We start from the raw sequence: 18,312 nt of genomic DNA, 5'->3' as shown, positions 1-18,312 counted from the left end.
TGTGGCTTCGCTAACGTCCAGGGAATAGAGAAACGTTTCATTATTATTATAAACGAAAAGGAAACGTTTCGAAACGAGCGGGAACGGAGATTTTTATCTCGACCTGACGCTTGTCTATCTTGCCTCATCACTGACAGGAATTCACAGTCGATGTTTTCAGCGCCAGGTGTAATATTTCCGCCAGAAAATTGAGTCTTCCCTTTCCCTCTGGAAGCTGACACGTATCAGATTCCATGCACTATTCGGACATTTTAACTCCGTTCCATTCCGTCGTTCTGTCAGCTTTTCGGTCCCGCTGTTTTCTTCGGCCCGCGGCGTCGTCTCCGGTTTGGAGGAAATTTAATTAGGTAGATAAAATGGCATTTCTCGTCGGACTAAGACGGCACTGTTCAATTACGTTACCTGTACTTCGATCGAATGATAGCTACTCATGGTGCCATCTATTGAATCCAAATTATGGAACCCAGTGGTTCAGTAGCCGTAGTGGATCGAACGCGACTGAGTTCCCGGCAGAGAACGCATACGAGATCTTGGGAGTTTCCGAGACAAGTTCATTCGCTGAAATTAAAGCATCGTTTCACAAGCTCGCCAAAGAAACTCACCCGGACCTTGCGGAGTCAAAGGATGATTCGTCTTCCTCGAAACGTTTCATTCAAATCCTTGCTGCGTATGAGGTGTAGCGTTATTCCTAAGTTCTATACATTCTTATCTAATTGTCTGTTATGGTCAATTGTTTTCATGCATACCTGAATTATTGATAAGCTTTGATATAATTTACAATTTCTTTTTGGTATTCTACATTTTCTTTTTTTCATCGAATTTCGATCCTAAGGTTGATTATGGCCTTTATCATCATGTGCTTGGCTAACCTTAGGAGCATCTGATAGGACCTGAATATTACATTTAGGGCTTTGCTTTCTTACCCTAAAATTGCAAGGATTACCCAACGGTATCTTTACACGAGCGATGGACTAAGCTGCATTTCATGTATGAACATCCCTCTGATGGCTGTATATAAAATTACAGGACGGTGCTCGCTTTGAAATGTTTATGGTACCATTTTAATAGATCTTTTACTTCTTATCTTTCTTGTTTTCTCTCACACTATGTTTGCAACAGATGAATTCCATAGTAAACGGTAATTCTTCTACAAATTTATATTTTTCTATTTAGCATTAATAAAAAATGAAATTCATTTTGAAACGAATTCCTTGTAGGCTTGAGTGTATATATTTCACTTTCTATTAGATCTGATATTATTTAGAAATGAACTAGAGTGTGGAAAAAAAGAAAGACTGGTGTACAATATCTAGTTTATGTTTTCCTGAATATAGTACTCGATTAAATTCTATAAAACATTTTAAGATACCACAATTTATTCCAAGCATCCAAATCCATTTAGAAATAGATTTCATGTTCATTATGTGGTTGCATCTATTGGAAGTACTCTTTTGTATGTAATCCATTGCCAGGGTAACATAATTCTATCTCGTAAGGTTTCCTGACTTTGAAGCATGATCAATAACGATTTGCAGATTCTTTCAGATTCTGAGAAGAGGACATGCTATGATATCTATCTGTTATCTCAGAGAAAGATTATGCAGAAACCTTCTGGCCATTGTTCGACTTTGCACATATACAAATCCCATGCAACTATAGATAAGCATATGGAAGTTGTTGAATGGTTAAAGTGGTACAGAGTTGCTATAAATGACATATTGGCAGAGAAGAAGGTAGTGGTTGGAACAAGATATCTTGATGTACTTGAGGCAGATTTTTATTCAGCCATACATGCAGCATATTACGGTCCAGTAATAGAATCAATGGACCTTCTTCCTGATCGTTTTGAAGCTGAGGAGAGGTCTGTGTGTGAAACAACAGAGGTACTGCACTTGGTTTCGGGACAAGATCTTTTTGGGATGGTCTGCCTGGTGGACAATGTTCCTGAATTATCTTCTTCCCGGAATGATAAATTGACTTTTTTTTCCTCTTTGAGTTCAGACTTGTGTCAGTCAATTGAAAAAGCAAGTTCTTGCCCTGAATCTGATGGAGCAAGTGATTTTCAAGTTTCTCGGATGCAAGGTTTGAGTATTAAAAGTCATGTTTCAGATGCATATAAAGATTTGGAATTGCATTTGTGTGGAAAGGTGGTTGCTATGGCCACTAGAGTTCCCCCTAAAAGCTGTCATCATGGGATAACAAATGAGGATGATCTAGACCATATACATGTTTTTCTTAATTCTGGTGAAAATTCTGTTCATTTTGGTAGGTTGTATTCTAATTATCCTTCATCAGATGGACTTAGATCAAAGATTCCACTCGGAACTATAAGTGGATTAGGGACCAGTCCTGAGGAGGGATCATGTTTCATCTATGACATCAGTGGTACAAAAACCCATGTGATAATGAAACACAGAACATTGATGGTATATAAAACTGATCTCTTTTGCTTCTGATCTTTTCTTGCTTTCAGACTTGTTGAGATGCACCCTCTTCTTTCATGATGGTGCATTTGCATCCTTGGTGTTGAACTGTTTAATAAGATTGAAACATGATGACAAAGTTTAGTTTCAGTTCCAAATGTTGTTGCTAGTGGCTTCTTATATGCTGGACATTGTATTTATTGCTTGTGATGGAGACAAGTTCTTACGGTCATAATCATAACCGCCTAAGTATTTATACATTGTTGAGTCAAGGTACTTGCTGCATATATACCATTATTGATTCTAGGGTCTTAATGATATTGTTGCGTAATTTGAATAGTCAAGAATCAATTGTGAGCATTTGAAAGTTTATATGCAAATTGTCTTTGCTATGACTTGATACTAAAGGCAACTTGTTATTTTTATTTCTATGGTTTTTGACTGAGTAAAAGGTTTCAAGATTGTATTGCGTGCATATAATCAATTCTTTTGACAGTTATTCACCTTTTGTGATCTTGTCAATTCGTGCATTTTCTCCTTTTGATAATTGCGCTTGCACTCTGGCAGATTTCTAGAATCAATTGAATTACCATATTGCTTGTGTGCCAGCATAATTCTTCTATTTTCATGCTTAAGTGTGCACTGCTTTATTTGAAACATGATTTGAAGGTGGGTTACCTTTTATTCTCATCCATTATATGACTCGAACGTTATCAGTTGTTGTCAGCTATCCCTTATGTGATTACAGATTCATCTTTGCATTAGTGCCATATATGTTGCGAGGTTGATGGGTTTTAAGCTTTAAGTAAAAAGTGGATTGCTTTACTCATCTCCACTTTCAAACTTTTAGGTGAAGCATATGCACTGGTATCGAATGGTAGATGATGTTTGTGTATGTGAGTGTAGATGCAGTAGAGCCCGGCTACCACCAAGCAAGTAAGCTTGCCTTTTATGTTCTTACATAGGGATGCAAATTTACTCTTTTCCTGATTTTTTTTTAAGAAACTATCAACTTCTTAGCATTTTTTCTGAGGAACCATTATGTTTTTACAATTCTCTCCAATTAGTCTAACCCAAATTTAATTAACTAGGGTAACATGTTCTCCCTGTCAGTTTGTTTTTGCACACCTTTTTTAAATGTATTTTCTAGGAGTTTAGTTTTAGACGTAATGAAATAGTTCTACTCTCATTATCTCATGGTGGTTCTTTTGCATGCATAACTATGAGATGCTTTGCCTGTCAATGCTAATGCCAACCCTCTAAATCATGGAAAATACAGTGATCACATCTTAGTTAAACAGCCAGGGCCACCTGCAAGCATGATTCGATTAAACATTTATTTATGTTTTTTGGGCACTTGAGTGTGGGACTTTCGGCTAGTGCTGTTATTATTATCTGGGTCATTGCAGTGTCATTGTTATTATCATTAGGTTGATTTTATTTCCCTGTTCAAAGTAACTATCTTCCAGAAATTATGTCAGGCCAACAATCTAATCTCTAGATGCCAGGAACTTAGTTGTTGACCTAGCATGGTGGATCTGAATTTTGATGGACTGTCTGTCATTTCTATCATTTGATTGGATTTTTTATCTGACATTTTAAATTCACATGAGAAGTTAGATGCATCATTTCTTGTCAATAGAACTCTCGGTTTGTGATTTTATGCATTTTGAAATGGAATTCAATACCACTACACAGTTAATATCATTATTGTTGGAAATTACATGCTAGTAGCAATAGAATAAATTTATTTATTCTTTACACCCCTCAGGGTTTTAGGTATAAATTCTTACATGAATTATTGTAACAGGTTTTGGTTGTTTGAGCCACGCTGTAGCTTACATGATATAGGTGGTTGGTATATTGAGACATTTGGCAGAGATAAAAAAGGCCAGACAGTCCCATCCCAAAGGTATTGGGATGGGGTTGATGCAGGTGCAAAATTTGATGAGTAAGTCAATCTCATGCAGGCTGATTTAGAGTTTTGAGTCTTCTAAGCATCTGCTGATATTTATGAAATAGCACATTTGAGCACTAAATGAGATATATTTTTTTTTGAAATAAGAGCACTAAATGAGATATAACGAGAGCTATCAAATACTCTATGACCTAGACTATTCATTTGGCATCAACTTCTACCATGCTAGGCACTATAATATTTTGATGTCATAGAATGAGAAAATTTGGAATAGTTTCTTTGATCCAAACTATTCTATTCGTACATCCAGCTTTCAGTATCTCAGTTCAATGTTAGTTGTTTACTACGTTTCTTGTCCTGTTAGCCATTTGATTTACATGGAGTTACGTTTATCTACTTTCCTGCTGGTGTTCTTTAATAACATGTTATATCTCATGCCTTAACAATTTTGTTATGAGTTTAGTTTTATTTTCATAGACTATGAGCTCTGCAGTGACTGAAGATGTTCGTTACTGCTTGCTCCTGATTCTAACTTAAAATATATAAGAAAACATCTGAGGTTTTTAGGTTTACATTGAGATACTTAAGTATTTGTTTCTGAAGTAATCTTATGTGTTAAATTTTATTATCTTCAGGAGACTACATCCAGCAATTTACTTGCTTGCTCTTGCTTACCGAACTCTAGATCTTGAATATGCAAAAAGAAGGAAACAAGCAACTAGAGATTTTATTGAAGGAAAACTACTTAGGGTTCTTAGTTGGTGCAAGAAACTTGTTTAGAAGGAACCTCCTTTGAGGGCTTTATGGCACACTACTTATTGGCTCGCCATCAAGAAAAATATTTTGATCCTATGGTTGATGAATTAGTTGTTTATACTGTTCACCATTTGATGGGTTGAAATCGTATCCAAGCTAAGTTTTTCTTTGTGGATGTAACGGAAGACAACACAAAGAACAAATCAAACAAGGGGACCATGCCAACTGGTCCAGAACTTGCAGCAGCCCGGGTTAATCAATACCAGCCATATCCATCTCAAAAGCACCGGTTGCCTCCTGGTTGATTATAGAAGTTCACCAGAACACCTTAGATCCTACAGCTGAGCGCAGGTAAGCATGGTCCATGATATGCACTTAACCTCAATCTGTTCAAATCTCCTCTAGAGCTCCCTGCAAGCTACAGCCATATTCAAGCTAGGTTGCAGTGTTAATATTCTTTGTTTTGGATTAAAAGAAATTATCATGAGGGTAGTGGTACCTGTAAACCTGATTGAATAATGCGCCAGATCTATGGATAACTAATGTGGGTACGGTTTGTGTGGACTGAACTTATGCATGGCATTTTACTATTTACAGTTGTAGCTGGTGTTTTTTCAGTGATACTTTTGGTTGAGTTAAGTGGAGAAGTTATGGTATTTGAGCTAGTGTTAAATTTAAACATACTAATACATGTTCGTGGAGTCAAAGAATCTAAACATGCTAATACATGTATGCTGAGTCAAAGAATCTTTCATTCTTTATCTTGTATCTTCAGATTGATGTTCATAGCTTTTGATATATCATGGAGCTTCCATAACAATAAGGATTTTTTGGAGCGGGCTCTTTGGATGGTATTAAGAAGGTACCTCTTCAACCAGGTTACTCCACTATTGTCCAAAAGCAAAATTTTGTGCTTCTGCTTTCGTTGTTGTTGGATTTTGATGATTCAGTGTAGGTATTCAAGTGCCGGCTCAACATCTTTATATAGTGTCTTGTTGAAGTGATTGGCCTCCTTGTTTCTGGCAAGGTGGATTTTCATTTTCTCAGAAGGGCTTTGTATGAAGGCAAGTTGCAAGATGGTCATGTTGCCTCCTGCTAATCTGAAATGCTGTATTTATTTTCTTAAGTTTCTTTCCAATGTTTTCATATTGTTCTAGTTTCTGCTTTTTAGATCATCTATTGTTTGTTTCATTAAGATAATGGCATGAACCTTTAAATGTTTCTGACATTCTGTTTCTGCTAATACAAACGAACTCAGTAAGCTGACTATTGTGAAATTGAAAACAATTGGTGTCCTGTCTTTTAATGTTTCCGTCATCTGTTCATTATTTTAATAGATCTTCCCATTTGCAGTACTGCCCGCCTGCTAATGCACGATAATATCTATCTCTACAGTAGACTGGCCTCCCATCAGCAGCCTCTGCAGCTGCAGCTGCCAGATCATCATCAGCCATCACCTCCACAGGCAACTGAAGCAACTCCTCTTTCCTACAATAATTAAATGGAAGAAATATGGGAATGTATAAGTATGGATACTTGGTGGAAAATGGGACTCTTTGAATCTCTATATGGTTAGCTATATTCTATACCTTATATTGAACTTTGAGTTGCTTTTCGGAGATGTAACTTCTGGTAGGTTCCCTTTTGTAGAAAAGGTGGTTTGGAAGAAATCCTGTACTGGTGTGGCAAAGACAAAGAGGAATACTGCTGTAACAAGTAGTGCGCCTGTTCCGACCAGTGTCTGCTTCAGCATCTTGATGACTGGTTTGACCTAGGTATAAAATTCCTTGTGAACTTAGTATTCAATCAAAGCCTAAATATCAGCTCCATAAAGCATTTGTGATCATGTCGATTGGTATGGATTATATGTTTCTCTCTCTCTCTCTCTCTCTCTCTCTGTGGATGTGTGTTGCGTGTGCAAATGCATAGCAAAACTCGTGCAGATTGTGCTTTGTGCTCTACGACCAAGGGCTTTCATTAGAAACCCTTTGCAAAAAATGAAATGTGCATCAGTAAATGACTGAAAACATCAACACAAGTTTCCATGTGCAACGTTGAGATGTACTAATAACTTATGTTGTTAGCACCTTGTAAGCCCCCAACAATCTGTCTCGAGCCAGGACCTGTCAAGGAGATGACCAAATGAATAGTTATTTGTGGTATAATATGACAGAATATGTAGATATTTTAATGTGTCTACATGATCTTTTTCCTTTTACACTAAGGTTACACTCAAAAAGGGAAGAAAAAAAAGAACTGTTCTCCTATCAAGTATGGACCTTGGTTCAAGAGTTGATATTTGACTTAATTCTGTGTTATTCTCTCTTCTAGAGTTGTTGAGCGGCAGTTTTGAAAGATATAGTTGTGGTAAAGTGCCAAGTTATTCTCCTCATAATCGATATCAAGTAATGCTTCTCATTTTGATATGTGATATTTCCTTTCACATGGTTTTTTATCCCTTATGTTCTTGGCATTCATACACCTTTTTGCCTAGCACAGTTGTTTGGTTGCTGAAATTTGTATTTCTAGTGTCAGTAAATAATATTTGAATATGCTTTATTCTCACATCTGAAGAAAACAATTCCTTATCTTTGTCATTGCTAAGTTTTGCTGTCATTGTCGAGGTCTCAATTTGATTTTTGTGTTTCCCTAAAACATCAAGGTGGTGATTTTAATTTTATGTTTTTCTGTTGCACCTTAATTACAAGGTGTCTACACTAGATAGTCATATTTATTTTCTACAGGACAAATGAAAAAAGACTTGGGGCTCTTAATTTAGAAAAAAAACTTACACACTGTACTCACACCTATATTCATATGAATGTTATGGATTGGGTCACAGATCGATTGGCCCAAAAGTCTTTGAGCAAGTGTGAAGCTTGCTTATCAGATTTGTGCCTATGGTGGCCTGTGATTGGGCTTGTTAGAGAGAACTCAGACAGTCTCTTGGAGAATACTTTAATTTATATTGTTGGATTCTTTATTTATTACTAAGATAAGTATTTATGCAGGAGGTTGCTGGTGGGACTCCTGGAGGCTGCAGTTTCTCTTCTACTTTTCTTCTGGAGGTCCCTCTCTGATACACCTGACCCATAAACTGGTTAGGTTTGTATTAGGGCTTTCACGCATCACAAAGGTGAGTCAAGTGAGGTTGTATTTAAACCTTGCCCCTATAGTCCAGTCATTCTCATGAAACAAACAAATGCAAAAAATTACTAGAATTACTAGTGTTTATCCTTAACTATGCCCTCAGGATTCCTCCCCATAAAGAACCTGAGATTCAAAATGTACTCACCTCTGGTGGTTTGACCCACATCTGTCCGTCATACCATCCGCTCTCTTCATATGGTATTACAGCTGACAGAAGTCTATCACCAACATAACTCCATCCCTGTAATATCCTTTTTGTAGTTGGTTGAACCATTTCAAAGTGACTATAAAAATTATTAGATGAAATGTTACATGCAGGGAATTGTTGTCACTGGAAGAAAGCAATTTCATAAACCAAGAGCTCTTCAAAAAAAAAAATCATAATACAATTAGATCTGTTCAAAATGAGAACTTTAGGATATATATAGTTCTTTTATCCTTCGTGGTAATTCCCTTGTCTTTTTGTTCTGGTAGGTCACTTTTATTGCAAGTAACAAACTCAAAGTCCAAAGTTCATTGCTATGTAGTTCTAGGAGCTATTTTAGTTGTATTGGTAGAAGATTTGTATTCATTGCAGTACGTAAATTATTGGTAGGAGCTATTTTAATTTATGGAACAATATTCCATAAATTATTTCTTTTTTTTTTTGCAATGACCTTTCCAGAAATAATTTCTAATCCAGTAGTCAGGCACAAATATAAAATATTGGATGAGGTAAGGGGAAGAAGATTGGTCATACCAGATATATTCTTAAAACAATTAATGACACGAGGAAAAGCGTTCCTGTTCCTGCAGCTAGCATAAATCTTAGAGGTTCCTGCAAGATTTGAGAAGGAATATAAAGTTTGGATACATAAATTGCAATTGTCACTGGTTAATATACCATAATTTGTTGCTTATAAACCAATAGTAGAAGTCTATACTGCCACTGGTTAGAACCATGATAGTTTTTTCCACCCAAATGTTTTGTATTGAAGCAAATATGTAATGAATATCTAATAAAAAACCAACCACCACAATTTAGGACAGGGCCAATGAATTGGCTGAGCGAGTGGGGATTGAGCTCATTCTCGCGAGATCAATGATGATATAAGTTGAAGGGTCACTCACCATATTCTAGCATGGATTGGGGGATTTAATCAATATTTTGATTGATATGTAAAGGGTCTAGCATGGACTGTGTACAAATTGTACCTTCCTTGATGCTCTCTTAAATACAATTTCCACCTTTTCATTTTTTTTTTAAAAGGTTCTGATGATTTTCTAACATTATATGTTGCCAATCTATGAATCAGGTTTGCATTTGCAACTCACTCACCCTTGAGGGATTAAAGCTGGCTGCTGCAATTGGAATTCCAAGAACTGTGAAAGTTGCCAACCATAGACCACCGAGACGAAGGAAGAAAGGCCCTGGACCCAGTTCTCCCCATGAATATAAAACTCCATCTTTCAGGGACGAGTACTCGTTCACCTAATATTGAACAAAAGAACTCTTAAGTGTTAACTATTGTGTCATATTTCCTACAAGTGATATCGTTTACTCAGTTATATTTGAATTAATGAACCAAATAAGTAACCAAGTGTAGACGACTCTGGCATATTTTTCCTGCTAGACAATCAATGTCCTAAATCCATCTGAATATATTGATTCCTTATATATATATGTGTGTGTGTGTGTGTATATATATATATATATATATTTTGCTCTATTGGTTCTAAATTTTACAGTTCTTCATGTTCTTTTCACCTCTCTAATATCAAGAATCAGGAAATCGGAGGCTGGAGATTTTCTGGGTCAAAGTGCTGATAGTGCTAACCAGTACTCAGTAGTAGTACATAAACATACCGGTCTTTGTTCAAAAGGAACCTCGATTTCTAACCCCGGATCCCAACTCTGGCCTGAGAAGCTGCTGGTGCCCCCATTTCTATCATCTTTCAGAGCGTTGACATAAATTCTCAGAGACAACTTTCGAGCTGCTTGACACTTATTGATAGGCGAGCCATGCCAGCTCCCAAGCTTAACATGGTTTGCACTTGGAATCAGAGAGCAGTGAGCATTTAGTCTGAGCATTTATTGGCAGAAGTAAATCCTTTAAATTTTTTGTTGCAGCAGATTTCTGTTGTGAAATTCTGATGAACATTTGTGGCGAAAGAGAAGGAAGAAGGATCCGGAGCTTTGCCTCTTAAAGAGATAGTAGCAGTTTATATGGGGTCCGGGGTCCATCGATTTTTTACGTGGAGGAAAACAAAAGCATACAAAGTTGATTTTGTTTGGTTGATTGAAGATGCAGCTGGCCACGTCGACAGTACCAGTAGCGAATCAGACATCGCCATTTCACATCCAACGTAAGATTTAGTTGACTCTGACCCTCAGTCTTCTTGCCCGCAGCGTATTATTAGATATTGTTATTATTATTATTTTATGATATGCTCCTTTTTTTGTGTGGTTGAAAGGAAGGGGTTTGTAGACCTACGTTACTCAACGTGGCAGACTGTTGTGTTGCCCGCGAGTCTGCGAGTCTGTCTCATGGTTCCACGGGCAAAGAGAACGCGGTTCTTTGGTGAGTTCTTGTCCTTTCCTTTGTGAGTCAGCGAGTCTCCTGACACAGCCTTCCCAAAATCCCTAACCTTCTCTCTTGTTCGTTTTCGTTTTTTTCTGTTCCTATGCAATTTACTTTTTTACCTTATAAAAAAAAAAAAAAAGAATTCCATTAATCTCTTCTTACCTTCTCAACTAATGATTGCGAAGGAAATGCGGGATTTGGAGATCCCAACAGCATCCATTGACGTTGAATTGAACTTTCTGTGACGGAAGTGACGCCGCTTAGAAAAAAGTTTTTAAGTCTTAACATGATTTTCATTTGTGTATGATTTGATTTCGGCTGGGCAATGAGTGGGAGTTCCATTGTTAACCAGTTTATGCATGATTTTATGCTTTTTTTTTTTTGTCTTGTTTCTAATGCTTAATCAAATATTATGAAATGATATGCCTTTCATTTATACAGACTGCCAATACCCAACTCGTGTAATACATCCCAAAATAAAACACCAAATTCCAAAAGCAGACTACTCAGAAAAAAAAAAAAAAAAAAAAGTCCAAAAAACAGAAGAAAAAGATACCTATAATTAATGTAGAAAACTTCTCTAATAACCCCTGTGAAGTAAGTCACTATTTCATTTTTGTTTTATTGTTTTATCTCAAAAGAGACAAAAAATCTTATCACGTCGATTTACAATCATTGTATGATCGGTCTTAAAATAAGGGGCCTGGTAGTAAATCAGGCAAGGACAGAAAAACTAAATGTAATTCCCGTTAATGTTGACTGCAGGAAGCAGAAGGAAATGGTAAAATGTCGTTTGTATTGCAAGCATAGTGCAGTCCAGCAAAGATCCAGCAATTGAAAACACGCGCCTGTCTCTCTTTTTTTATCTTTTTTTTTTTTTTTTTTTACTGTACTCTTTTAACCTTCATCAGATTCTAGCTTTCACATTTGATTTTTCACCTCGAAAAATAAAATTGCAACTTTAATTACTCTTGCTGATATAATCTTAGTATTCTGACTTTGATTTCCCATCAGGATGTAGGCTTTTTACCTTCACGTCATGTTCCATCAATAATCTCTGAAGAGTAAAGTAAATATTAATTTTTATGCTAAAGGTTTTTATTTGACTCTGTTTTAATGTAAGACAACTCTAGATTTATAATTTCACATGTCAGATAAAAGTAAAATGCAAAAATATAAATTGAATTAAATATAAAATTAAAATTTTACTTTTTATTTAAATTATTTGTTATTTGTATTATATTCACATTTATATTCTATAAAATTAAAATTAGAACCAAATTCAAGATGAAACTAAAATACTAAAATATTTGAATTTGATATAGGAGGAGCATGGCTGAAACCAACATCTAATTAGCGTGAAATAAATTTTTATGGCAATTTTTATTAAATAATTTAATTTTCTGATGGCAATTATTTGTACAAAGAGTAAAAAGGTTAAAAAAGAAATAAAATAAGGAGGGAATGAAAGTAGAACGTGAATCCAGTTAATTCTGTGGGTTACGAGTACACGTTTCTTTCTAAAACCGAGAAATAAACCCTTCTTTCTTTTTGAGATGAAAGTGTTGTTAAAATATTTTATTACCACTTTTACCCCCTCGTAAACCTTTTTATTACCAGTAATACGCGTACGGAACATCGAGCTAACCTTTAAATTATCCCGCTCCAGTCAGTAACTACCGAATGCAACAACCTCTATTTCCTTTTTTGCAATAATATTTTATCCAATTCCTAAAACACACTAATTTTCTGAGGGAGAAAAAGAAAAAGAAAAGAAGAAAGTCGTCTTAAACTCTCTGCACGTTTAGAAAAATTCCCGCTGCGTACGATTGCTTTGATGATTGAAATGCCCAAATCGTATGTAGTCGAGATTGATTGACTTCCAAACACTGATTTGAAGTCAGGACACACTATTTCAATTTCCAACAGTGCATTAAGAAGGAAGGAAGTAAATGAAGAGAGAGAAAAACAAAGCACAGAGCGTAATTTTGTTTTGATTGAAAGCTTGACGACGATCAACGACTGAAATGAAAGCAAGAGGCAAAGCAAGTTGGAGCTTGAAGATCAAGCTGAGTTTACCTACTTTCTTCCTTGCATGTCTCTTCTTCTTCTTAGCTGGTGTTCTGTTTGGCTCCAATATCATATCTCAGGTTATATTTGTTTTGATTTTTTTTTTTTTTCATTTGCAAAATTTTGTAACGAATTTCGATCTCGTGTTTACTCTTTTTTTTGGTGGACGGATATCTTCTTTTGGTTATTCATTGATTGAACTTGAGTTCATCATGTACTGGCAGGACATTTCTGATGTTTGGCCGGGATCAAGAGTGCTGAAATCGGTGGTGTCGGAAGAATTTGATTTAATGCCACATGGAGAGACGGGAGATGATTCTGTTACTACGATTCCTTTTCAGGTTTTTCCTTTACTTTTTAAATCTTAAGCTCTCTGCTTAGTCTTTAAGTTGATTATTACCAGAGTTAGTTTTTATTTGTTATTTTTTTGGAGGATCTGAAATATAGAATGTCTTTAAATCTTTCTGCATTGCTTGATGAGGTCGCTAAAGATTACTCGCCTTTTTTGTTAATGAAATTAAGATTTCTCAATAAAATCATTAATGGAAAAGTCACTCATATTTTACTGCCAGATATAATTAATTAATCAAGGGATGTTTTATTTAATGTTATTATGCTATGGAGTCTTTGGTTTTCAATTATGATCGTGGTTGAACTCTTTGGATACCTTGATAATTTAGTTCCCTTAAAATGTATATCGCATCTTTCATGTGATTCCGGTGGCTTTAGGTCAAAAGCAAAAGCAAGGATTTTCTATTAGCTGAAGGCTGTGCTTCTAACCTGCTTTCGCAAGTATAGGACATGTGAAGTTAAATAAATAAATAAAAAGGCCAAGTGCTTTCTCTTTCTTTTTTCTTTCTTGAGAAAATTAATTGCCTAAAACTTTTGTGTCCGCATTCTTGAGCTTGAGTGTGTACGAGTTCCCGTGTCTGTAAGGTAGAAAGAGAGAGGTACAAATAAAATTTTCAGTTATTGACATTCTGAGGACGGGAGGTCTGAACTTGGATGTCATTAAAAGGTTCTCAACTGTTATCATTGTTGTTAATTTATATTAAATTCTCATTATCCAGGCATAACTTAAAGCATTGGGACATTTTTTTTTAGTGTTTTTATGGAATTCTTTTGATTTCTCCTTCTATTTCATGCATCGGATCTATGTAATGCAGGTTTTAAGCTGGAGACCACGTGCTTTGTATTTTCCTAATTTTGCAACGACAGAGCAATGTCAAAGTATAATTAATATGGCAAAGAAGAAGCTTGCACCTTCCACCTTGGCTTTAAGGGAGGGAGAAACAGAAGAGAACACCAAAGGAATTAGGACAAGGTACAGTCTAATGTCCATGTGCTTACCAGAAATCCTAAGTCTTATATTGATGTATCATATACAGCTATTCTTCAAGCATATGATGCTTTGCTACAATTAGTGAAATTTGACCTTAACACATCTTCTATCACTTCTTCCTTTATTTATCTTGCTAACACTTTGGAGCTTTGGAAAGGGAAATGAGAAAAACTTATTCTAACAATCTAGTTTATAAATCAGTAGTCCAACTTAAAATGCAGCAGCTCCTCAGATTCTGAATTTGCTAGCTTACATTTCCATGTCAAACAGTTCTGGCATGTTTATCAGTGCCTATCAAGACAAATCTGGCATTTTAGATATCGTTGAAGAAAAAATCGCAAGGGCCACAATGATTCCAAGAGTTCATGGAGAAGTAAGTAAATTATTTTGACAAGCTCTGTTTTTAAACTAGGTTGATTTTTGAAATGATACTAATTCTTGCGCTTATAACTTTTGCCTTTTCGATTAGCCTGGGATCTTGATGTATGCAGAATCACAAAAATGCCATTGTTAACTAGTAGTTGAATGATATTGATGTTATTGTTTGCATGTGAATACATTCATCTAACTACACAAAGATACTTAATGAGTTAGATATGAGCAATTAATGTGGAAGGCTGTAATGTGCCATGAATCAAGTCAGTGGTGTCTGCCATGCAATTTTTTCTTTGTACCTGCAATATCTTTACTGGCCTTTTCTTGACTATAGCCTGTAACCAGCAATATGTTTGTTGGCCTCAGCTTTATTAATGTTGGACAAAACAAGCTCAAAGAAAACTTAAAGAAATTTTATTAAGAACTAAAATTAGAGATCTCGAATCTCAATAATCAAAGTAATATCTCAGCATTTGAATAATAATTATGAATAATTTATTTAATAACTAACCTTATATGTCTCATTTATAGGCACAAAATATAATTAAAAGTATAAAATTTAAAGAATTTAGTAAATAGGAAAACAAGCTAAATAGAAAGAAATATAAAACTACTTGGGAAACGAAAATTAAATCTTTTTATTTTTTAATTGTAAAACTTTCTCAAAACTTTTATTTCCGCTAGAAAAGGAAATTAATCTTCCTATTTTTGTTATTGTAAAATTTTGCAAAATGTTTATCTTTTTTTTATTAGTTCTGCATTATTTATACCTTCACCTTTTCATTTAGCTTGTATTCTTGATGTTTGTAGAATCATAGAATGCCATCAATATCTAATAGTTGAACAATATCCAATCACTGATGTAATGGTTTACATGGTAGATACAATAATCTAATGAAATAAACACCGGCTTGATGGGTTAGGTAAGCTCAATGTAGAAAATGACTTGGTTATAATCGTATGCCCATGAAACAAGTCAGTGATGTTTGCCATGCAATTGCAACTTTGAACCTGCTATATCTTCGTCTATAGCCTGTAAGAATAATGACTTAAATCTCCAGAAATTTTGAAATTTGGGCATGGACCTGGTTCATAACATTTGGGTGAAGGTTGATTGCACAGTTCACTAGAGATAAAAGATTAGATTATGAACAGCAAAGCAAATTAAGGATCACAACATAGAAATACTATGTACCTGGCAACTATCCTTTTAATTATGTGTAATGGAAACTGGCGCATCTGATCCGCTTTCGAGATCCTTTTCTGTTTTCCAATTCACTTCTTAGTGCAGTATGTAGCATGATGTGTGGGATACTCTGATATCATATCTGAAGATAAATGTGATTGTTAAGTTTTACACAATAAAAATTTGAGCAAGCTTTTGAGTGTCAGTGACTTAGATTTAAATATCTTTGGGTTAGTGGTGCTAAGAATTGAAGTGTTACAAACAATTTCAGAGCACGTACAATGTGGTGATACATGGTTGTGATCTTGAAGCTTGTAAAGTTTTGAATTTTGATTTGTGATTGTGGTGCTGAATCCCATACGTTATGACATGAGTGTGAAGGAGACACTAAATTGGATTATTTTCAGTAATTAAAATTTTTAAATTGCAGCAAGGGAACTGGTAAAGAAAATTCAGTAGAAACAGATATGTACTTTAACTCATCCTTCATTTAAGTAATATTTTTAGTTCACTAGCACTGTATTCATGCACAGCCGTCATAACCTCTGCCTGTTAATATATCGTATGGACTGCAATTCACAGCTACGAGTCGTTTACGTGAAACTCTATAAACACAACAATCCATTCCTGCATTATAATATTGGCTGCTTTGCGTTTGTCTAAGGTATTATACAACTTCAATAAAAATCTGTTAAATCTTTCTAAAGCACCAGACCGGCGAGGTGTTATACAACTTCAACAAAAATCTTTTAAATCTTTTTAAAGCACCAGACCTAAAATGTCTGAGGTTCTACTAGATTAATGGGCAGAGGTAGTTATGGAGATATTAATGTTGATACACTGAACCATGCATGATTCCTGCACTCTTACATCCTGAAATGTTTATCGTAGTTGTTGAAAGTACATATCTGCAATTTTGAGATTTTTTCTTGCGGACAGTTGGGGTGTCATATATTCTTATCTCGTGAAAATTATCATGAATTTGCAGGTATCATCATTCTGAACCTTCTAAAAATCCTCAATTGTTTATTTTTCACCCAGTCAGATCATTTGACTATTTGTTTGTTTATTCGTTGCATTAGTTAACGTTTCATTTCAGGGCAATTTTAAAAATTATCTGAGTCTATCACCATGTTTCAGGCATTCAATGTCTTGCACTATGAGCTTGGCCAGAAGTATAACTCTCATTATGATGCATTTGATCCTGCTGAGTATGGCCCACAAAAGAGTCAGCGGGTAAATATTAAGCTAGACGAATTTTCTTTTGTCATTGTTCTCTCTTGGTCATGGAAAAAGACGTTTTATATGACACACGTGCAAACACAGTCTTTGTCTCATAGATGTTAAACATGCCAGCTGGTCCTCTTAGGATGCTAAATGATGTGGGTCCGCAACAGTCCACAATTGCATGTTTTTAGTTAATTATGAGCTAAGAGCTTGATTATAAAAGTTGCATGTTGGTGATTACCATACTTGATTATGATTTGTCGGATGTTGGAGAATGTTGCTAAAAGCTCAAAATTTTGAAAATTAATTTTAATTATTAAAATTATACAGTCAGTTTTTTTTTTTTTCCTTAAAATTATGATGTAGCAATTATGAGATTAGTACTTGTAAGTAGTTTTCTATCTTCAAACTTACGGTAAAACAATCCATTCATAATCAAATATTGTCAAGAACTGCAAATGTCGATCTTTACCTTTGTTCTTCATTGAGGAACAACTGATCCAATCTATTAATTTTTGCTTCAGCTTGCTTCTTTCTTGTTGTACTTATCTGATGTTGAAGAAGGTGGAGAAACTATGTTTCCGTTTGAGGTAAGATCTAAGTCTTGTATTTTAAGTCTCTTGTCTAGTTTTATAAAATCTCAACATACTGATAAGCCATTCATCTTTTTATCAGCAGAGTAGCATGAACCTGAATGGAACCTATGATTACCGGGAGTGTATGGGTTTGAAAGTCAAGCCACGTCAAGGTGACGGCCTTTTGTTCTACTCATTATTCCCAAATGGCACGATTGATCCTGTAAGTACGTGTTTATATTTTTGTTATGTTTTACCTGACGAAGCATAATAGTGATGTTGAGGTTGCTTTTGCAGACATCGCTTCACGGAAGTTGTCCTGTGCTCAAAGGAGATAAATGGGTTGCTACAAAGTGGATCAGAGATCAAGAACAGGCGGATGATTAGTGTGAATCCAGATGCGTTTGCTTTTAAATCTTAGCATGAGGCTTTATCTACCCCCACACCTCTTGTTTTTCGGTTGAAATTAGCTAGTCTTTTATTTATCCTGTAATATTGGCTGAAATATATTTGGAAATAATCAAGAACATTATCTAATAATTAAAACAAAAACAAAGATAATAAAATACACAAGACGCTTGAATTTCGATTCTAGGATCTCTCAGTAAAAGTTCGAGTCGCTTAGGCCTTGATTCAATATGCCTTAACCTTTTTAAGAATAAGCTGAATTAATGTCTTTAGTCAGACAAATAAACAAATCCTTCGTTTAGGCTATTACCCACCCCT

At 35.3% G+C, this 18,312-nt stretch overlaps 3 protein-coding genes across 8 annotated transcripts; 2 read left to right on the top strand and 1 right to left on the bottom strand.

Moving 5' to 3' along the window:
• On the top strand, positions 1 to 9,904 carry LOC110822174 (Chaperone DnaJ-domain superfamily protein). 4 transcript variants are annotated; one of them, XM_022052192.2, is made up of 11 exons: positions 9 to 674; positions 1,536 to 2,426; positions 3,274 to 3,359; positions 4,234 to 4,374; positions 4,977 to 5,448; positions 5,873 to 5,959; positions 6,053 to 6,161; positions 6,451 to 6,668; positions 6,748 to 6,872; positions 8,109 to 8,233; positions 9,543 to 9,904. In XM_022052192.2, the coding sequence occupies exons 1-5, from the start codon at positions 357 to 359 to the stop codon at positions 5,119 to 5,121; spliced, it is 1,581 nt and encodes a 526-aa protein (XP_021907884.1). In that variant the 5' UTR covers positions 9 to 356; the 3' UTR covers positions 5,122 to 5,448; positions 5,873 to 5,959; positions 6,053 to 6,161; positions 6,451 to 6,668; positions 6,748 to 6,872; positions 8,109 to 8,233; positions 9,543 to 9,904. The 4 variants fall into 4 exon arrangements, with proteins under 4 accessions (XP_021907885.1, XP_021907884.1, XP_088073412.1 ...); XM_088217286.1 differs by having other exon boundaries at positions 5,873 to 5,975; XM_022052193.2 differs by having other exon boundaries at positions 1 to 674; positions 4,234 to 4,358; positions 5,873 to 6,161.
• Positions 6,303 to 10,438, bottom strand: CGLD27 (DUF1230 family protein (DUF1230)). Of its 2 annotated transcripts, XM_022052194.2 has the most exons (7): positions 10,094 to 10,437; positions 9,566 to 9,718; positions 8,987 to 9,064; positions 8,393 to 8,488; positions 7,185 to 7,220; positions 6,687 to 6,868; positions 6,303 to 6,585 (listed from the first exon to the last, which is right to left on the bottom strand). In XM_022052194.2, exons 1-7 carry the CDS (start codon positions 10,316 to 10,318, stop codon positions 6,423 to 6,425), a joined length of 933 nt encoding a protein of 310 aa, XP_021907886.2. In that variant the 5' UTR covers positions 10,319 to 10,437; the 3' UTR covers positions 6,303 to 6,422. The 2 variants fall into 2 exon arrangements, with proteins under 2 accessions (XP_021907886.2, XP_088073413.1); XM_088217287.1 differs by lacking the exon at positions 7,185 to 7,220 and having other exon boundaries at positions 10,094 to 10,438.
• Positions 10,439 to 12,492: 2,054 nt separating this feature from the next.
• Positions 12,493 to 18,180, top strand: LOC110822375 (putative prolyl 4-hydroxylase 9). Of its 2 annotated transcripts, none has more exons than XM_022052481.2 (8): positions 12,493 to 12,961; positions 13,106 to 13,222; positions 14,048 to 14,205; positions 14,494 to 14,596; positions 16,925 to 17,020; positions 17,536 to 17,601; positions 17,690 to 17,809; positions 17,884 to 18,180. In XM_022052481.2, the coding sequence occupies exons 1-8, from the start codon at positions 12,839 to 12,841 to the stop codon at positions 17,971 to 17,973; spliced, it is 873 nt and encodes a 290-aa protein (XP_021908173.1). In that variant the 5' UTR covers positions 12,493 to 12,838; the 3' UTR covers positions 17,974 to 18,180. The 2 variants fall into 2 exon arrangements, with proteins under 2 accessions (XP_021908173.1, XP_021908172.1); XM_022052480.2 differs by having other exon boundaries at positions 12,495 to 12,961; positions 17,687 to 17,809.
• The last annotated feature ends 132 nt before the right edge of the window (positions 18,181 to 18,312 follow it).

This window comes from Carica papaya, chromosome 4, assembly GCF_054855325.1.
Source record: "Carica papaya isolate Zhongbai chromosome 4, ASM5485532v1, whole genome shotgun sequence".
Lineage (NCBI taxonomy): Eukaryota > Viridiplantae > Streptophyta > Magnoliopsida > Brassicales > Caricaceae > Carica > Carica papaya.
This window is presented reverse-complemented; position numbering and strand designations above follow the sequence as displayed.